At 44.9% G+C, this 6000-nt stretch overlaps 1 protein-coding gene across 1 annotated transcript in view; it reads right to left on the reverse strand.

Annotated features, from left to right (window-relative positions):
- Positions 1-6000, reverse strand: part of CATSPERD (cation channel sperm associated auxiliary subunit delta) — a 57548-nt gene that overhangs the window by 50284 nt on the left and 1264 nt on the right. Inside the window, exons 2-3 of the mRNA XM_031659065.1 lie at positions 4081-4157; positions 1106-1178 (exon numbers count right to left, since the gene is read on the reverse strand). Coding sequence (XP_031514925.1) covers positions 1106-1178; positions 4081-4157 — 150 coding nt within the window. The remainder of the gene's footprint in view (positions 1-1105; positions 1179-4080; positions 4158-6000) is intronic.

Here is a 6000-nt window from a genome sequence, read left to right on the forward strand (position 1 = left end):
CTTATGTTGCCCAAGCTGGTCTTGAACTCCTGGACTCAAATGATCCTCCGGTCTTGGCCAATCAATGTATGGGGATTACAGGCATGAGCCACTGTGCCTGACTGAGGGAAGTCTTGAAATTACTGCATGTAAACTAAGATACCATCCCACCTATCTATTTTTTATTTATTTATTTTATTATTGTTATTTTTTAAGACAGAAGTCTCCCTCTGTCGCTCAGGCTGGAATGCAGTGTCTCAATCTCAGGCCACTACAACCTCCACCTCCTGGGTTTGAGCGATTCTCCTGCCTCAGCCTCCCAAGTCGCTGGGACTACAGGCCTGTGCCACCATGCCCAGCTAATTTTTGTATTTTTAGTAGAGACGGGGTTTCACCATGCTGGCCAGGATGGTCTCAATCTCTTGACCTCGTGATCTGCCCGCCTCAGCCTCTCAAAGTGCTGGGATTACGGGCATGAGCCACTGTACCTGACCAAGGGAAGTCTTGAAATTACTGCCTGTAAAGTAAGATACCATCCCACCTATCTATTTATAATATCACCAATGTAAGGAAGACCACCTACATCGACTCTTTTTTCTTTTCCAGGAATAAAAAGTCTATTTTGGTAGTAGAGGCAGAATAAAACCAGCCTTCTTTTTTTTTTTTTTTTTTTTTTTTTTTTTGAGACAAGAATTTCACTGTTTTTGCCCAGGCTGGAGTGCAATGGCACGATCTCGACTCCACCATGACCTCTGCCTGCCCAGTTCAAGCTGATTCTCCTGCCTCAACCTCCAGTAGCAGGGCTCCCAGGCATGTCACCACCAGGCTGTTTTGTATTTTTAGTAGAGCCGGGGTTTCTCATGTCGGTCAGGCTGGTCTTGAACTCCCGACCTTGGGTGATCCACCTGCCTCGGCCTCCCAAAGTGCTGGGATTACAGGCATGACCACCCGCAGCCCATAGCCAACCCTCTTTAGGCTTAGAAATTGCCCATGCGTCTTTAAAGAGGAACATTGTGAAATAAACCTCTGAACTAACAAGAACAGACTACTCTGATATTTCTGATCTGTATTTTTCCCTAGTGTACTTATACTAGCATCCTTCAGATCGTTCCATTAAAATAACTACCTGCATTGATGTAGGGATGGTAAATGGAAGGAGACTAGTTTCAAAGTTATCTGTTGTAGAAAAAACTTGTTTTCTGAAATAAATAATGAATAGGTTAAATTAGGATAATGTCACGCAAGGAAAGAAAAAAGACAATAGAAGTACTCTAAAATGTTTCCCACTCAAACAAAATTTGTATTGTAACCAGGAGTCATTTAGATATAATTTGCTTATTTTGCATAAATAAACCTCTGTTGTCCAGGTGACTTCCAGAAATAATAGAAATAATAGTTTAAATGTGTGAACACATCAAACATAAAACTATATAAAATGTACATTGAGTGACAGGATGGACTTAGGTTTTATAATTTATATGGCTCTAATTCCACTAAAAGTAAATAGTTTTAGATCAGGAATGTATATATAAGAAAGAAGCAATTTGTTCCTTCATATGGAAACTTTTTAATGGAAAACATCCATGAACATGGTATATCATTTCATTATCAGATCTCTTCCCCAACTCCCCAATAAATTTTTATGGTTTCAACAGATAAATTACTGAGTTGGCCAGGTGTGTGGCTCATGCCTGTAATCCTAGCACTTTGGGAAGCCAAGGCAGGCAGATCATCTGAGGTTAGAGAAGTTGAGATCAGCCTGGCCAACATACTGAAACCCCATCTCTACTAAAACACACACAAAAAATTAGCCAGGTGTGGTGGGGCACCTGTAATCCCAGCTACTCAGGGAGGCTGAGGCGGGAGGGTGCTTGAACCTGGGAGGCAGGGGTTGCAGTGAGCCAGATCATGCACCACTGCACTCTGAAAAGCACCAGGGCGGAACTAAGAGAGCAAGCCCTGTCTCAAAAAAAAAAAAAAAAAAAGAAAAAGAATTACTGAGTTAATTCTATTCCTTTTAAAAGTCTTTGCTGCCCTCATGAATGGTATTTTCATATAGCCTTTAAAAAAAAAAAAGAGAGGCCAGGCCGGTGGCTCAAGCCTGTAATCCCAGCAGCACTTTGGGAGGCGAGGCGGGTGGATCCGCAGAGTCAGGAGATCAAGACCATCACAAGCTAACAGACGACCCGTCTCTACTAAAAAATACAAAAAACCCGAGGGCAAGGTGGTGAGCGTCTGTAGTCCAGCTACTCAGGTGGCTGAGGCAGGGAAGGAATGAAAGCGTGAACCAGGGAGAGGCCCGAGGAGCTTGCAGTGGGCGAGATCCGACCACTGCCTCCAGCCTGGGTGACAGGAGACTCAAATCCCAAAAAAAAGAAAAAGAGAGAGAGAGAGAGAGAGAGAGAGAGAGGATGGCTGGGTCGCGATTGGCTCATGCCTGTAATTCCAACTTACTGGGAACTTGAGTGGGTGGTCACCTGAGGTCAGGAGTTGAGACCAGCCTGGCAGCATGGTAAAACCCTGTCTTTACTAAAATACAAGAATTAGCCCGAGGGAAGTGGGGTGAAATTTGCTTTACACACCTGTAGTCCCAGCTACTTAGGAGGCTGAGGCAGGAGAATCGCTGGAAACCAGGAGGTGGAGGTTGCAGTGAGCCGACATTGCGCTACTGCACTGCAGCCTGGGCAACAAAACAAGATTCCATCTCGGGAAAAAAAAAAAAAAAGAAAGAAAGAGAGAGAGAGAGATGGGTCTTACTATGTTATCCAGGCTGGTTTTGAACTCGTGGGCTCAAGGAATCCTCCTGCCTCAGCCTCCCAGCCATAATTACGTTTTATTATTGTAATTATAAAATTATATATATAATTATATTTATATATATAATTATATGATTTGTAAAAGAGCTGCTGATGACAAAGACGGTCTCTGTCCTCCAGACGGGATACAATGGTGTGTTCATGGCTTACTGCACCCTCGAACTCCTGTGCTCAAGTAAACCTCCTACCTCGGCCTCCCAAGTAGCTGGGACTACAGGTGCACACTGCCAACCCCAGATAATTTTCTTTTTCTTTCTTTTTTTTTTTTGAGACAGAGTCTCACTCTGTCGCCAGGCTGGAGCGCAGTGGTGCGATCTCAGCTCACTGCAACCTCCAACTCCCAGGTTCAAGTGATTCTTCTGCCTCAGCCTCTCAAGTAGCTGGGACTATGGGCGGGTGCCACCACGCCCAGCTAATTTTTGTATTTTTAGTAGAAAAGATGTTTCACCATATTGGTCAGGGTGGTCTCGATCTCTTGACCTCGTGATCCCCGCACTTTGGCCTCCCAAAGTGGTGGGATTACAGAGGTGAGCCACCGTGCCCAGCCCTCCCCAGCTAATTTTCTGTATTTATTTATTTATTTTTTTTTGATAGACACTGGGATCTTGCTATATTCCCAGGCTGGTCTTGAATCCCTAGCTTCCAGTGATCCTCCAGTGATCCTCCTGCCTTGGCCTCCCAAAGTGCTGGTACTATAGGCATGAGTCACTGCACCTGGCCTCCGGTCCCCTTTTTGATGCTGCCAGACTGATGTCTTGAATACAAACAGGAGTCATGCAGCCCCACATCCTCCACTGCCCTCAGGGTGAGGGTGAGCATCTTGGCATGGTGGACATACCTGGTTTCCTAACCTGCTACCCTTACGAACTCACGTGCATGCTGGGCATGGTGTTTTCATTCCTTTGAATGCTCTGCTCTAAGCCCATACACATCTGGCTGCTCCCACCATCCCAGTGAACTCCTATTCATCCTTCAAAACCCAGTTTTGTCATCGACTCCCCAGTGGAAATTTCCTAGGCATTTTTTCCTGAGGCATCCTAACAGTGCTTATACCAAGCATCTTTGACAGGTGGTACCACACTATACTGCAGTTCTTTTATTTCCTGGCCGATCTCTTCATCTCCCTTCCTCCAATTCCAGCCCCTGACTATGGACTCCCTACAGGCCAGCACCTAGCAACACATGGCAGAGCCGTCTTCTTTAATGTTTGTTGAATGAATGAATGAGGACAAATCTAAAGATTTAATTTAAAAGGAAGGTAACGGTACATAAAATTGCCGCTTACCCTAGATACAGTGCTATATTTTTCTTGCAAGGATGTTTAATCAAGCGTGTTGTTGTAGATCGAAAATACAAGTGGTCCTAGAGAGATAATCACAAAATCTTAATAATATCAATAACCATAAACGGCTGGTAGAAATAATTTTTAATACACACCATTATCAACATAAAGGGTGAAATCTGAATTAGGTAGGTGGATTGTACCAATGTCATTTTCCTGCTTTGACCTTGTACTATGATCATGTCAGATGTGACTGCTGGGGGAAGCTGGCAGAAGGGTTTGGGACCTCCCTGTACTGTTTTTGCAACTTGCTGCCAATATGTAATTATGTCCAAATAAACAGTTTTTTTAAATTCACAGGGTGGGCCAGGTGCAGTGGCTCGTATCTGTAATCCCAATACTTTGGGAGGCTGAGGTAGGAGGATTCCTTGAGGCCAGGAGTTTGAGACCAGCCTGAGCAGCTTAACAAGACCACATCTCTATAAAAAATATAAAAATTAGCTGGGCATGGTAGTGCATGCCTGTAGTCCCAACTACTGGGGAGCCTGAGGCAGGAGGATGGCTTGAGCCCAGTTGTAGGCTGCAGTGAGCTATGATCTCAGCACTGCACTACAGCCTAGGCAACAAAGAGAGACCTGTCTCTAAAAGAAATGATAATTTAAAAATTAAAAAATTTCAGGCCAACTGCAGGGGCTCACCCCTGTAATCCCAGCACTTTGAGGGACTGAGGCAGGTGGATCACGAGGTCAGAAGTTTGAGACCAGCAGGGCCAACAGGGTGAAACCCCATCTCTACTAAAAATACAAAAATTAGATGGGTGTGGTGGTGCACGCCTGTAATCCCAGCTACTTGGGAGGCTGAAGCAGGAGAATCGCTTGAACCCGGAAGGTGAAGGTTGCAGTGAGCCGAGATTGCGCCACTGCACTCCAGCCTGGGTGACAGAGCAAAACTCCGTCTCAGAAAAAAATAAAAATAATTAATTAATTAACAGGATAATTATTCATATCACATCTCATACTCATACATGTTACTATTTGTTTACAGATGATTAGTTATTTGAAAGGCCAGAGAATGATAAATATTAACATGTTAGAAACCAGTCACTTGAAGATTGTTTCAAAATGCTGACACCATTTGTGAAATTATGCAGTTTTTTTTTTTCTTTCTTTTTTTTTTTTTTCTGAGACGGAGTCTTGCTCTGTCACTCCAGGCTGGAGAGCAGTGGCGCGATCTTGGTTCACTGCAACCTCTGCCTCCTGGGTTCAAGCAACTGTCCTGACTCAGCCTCCCGAGTAGCTGGGATTACAGGCGCCCACCACCATGCCTGGCTAATTTCTGTATTTCTAGTAGACACGGGGTTTCACCATATTGGCCAGGCTGGTCCTGAACTCTTGACCTCAGGAATCCACCTGCCTCGGCCTCCTAAAGTGCTGGCATTACAGGCATAAGCCACCTCGCCTGGCCGAAATTATGCAATTTTGTCAATAGGAAACGAATTTGAACTGACAGAATATTTTTTCTTCATGCATTTTAAGCATGAAGTAAACTGACATTTCCTGTGACACTATATGAGGTAAACAAAGTAACAGGGTTTGCTTCTACTGTTACTCTGCATTTTTTTTTTTTTTTTTTTTTTTTTGAGACAGAGTCTCGCTCTGTCGCCCAGGCTGGAGTGCAGTGGCCGGATCTCAGCTCACCGCAAGCTCCGCCTCCCGGGTTTTTACGCCATTCTCCTGCCTCAGCCTCCCGAGTAGCTGGGACTACAGGCGCCCGCCACCTCGCCCGGCTAGTTTTTTGTACTTTTAGTAGAGACGGGGTTTCACCATGTTAGCCAGGATGGTCTCGATCTCCTGACCTTGTGATCCACCCGTCTCGGCGTCCCAAAGTGCTGGGATTACAGGCTTGAGCCACCGCGCCCGGCCT

The sequence above is a fragment of the Papio anubis genome, chromosome 20 (genome assembly GCF_008728515.1).
Source record: "Papio anubis isolate 15944 chromosome 20, Panubis1.0, whole genome shotgun sequence".
NCBI lineage: Eukaryota > Metazoa > Chordata > Mammalia > Primates > Cercopithecidae > Papio > Papio anubis.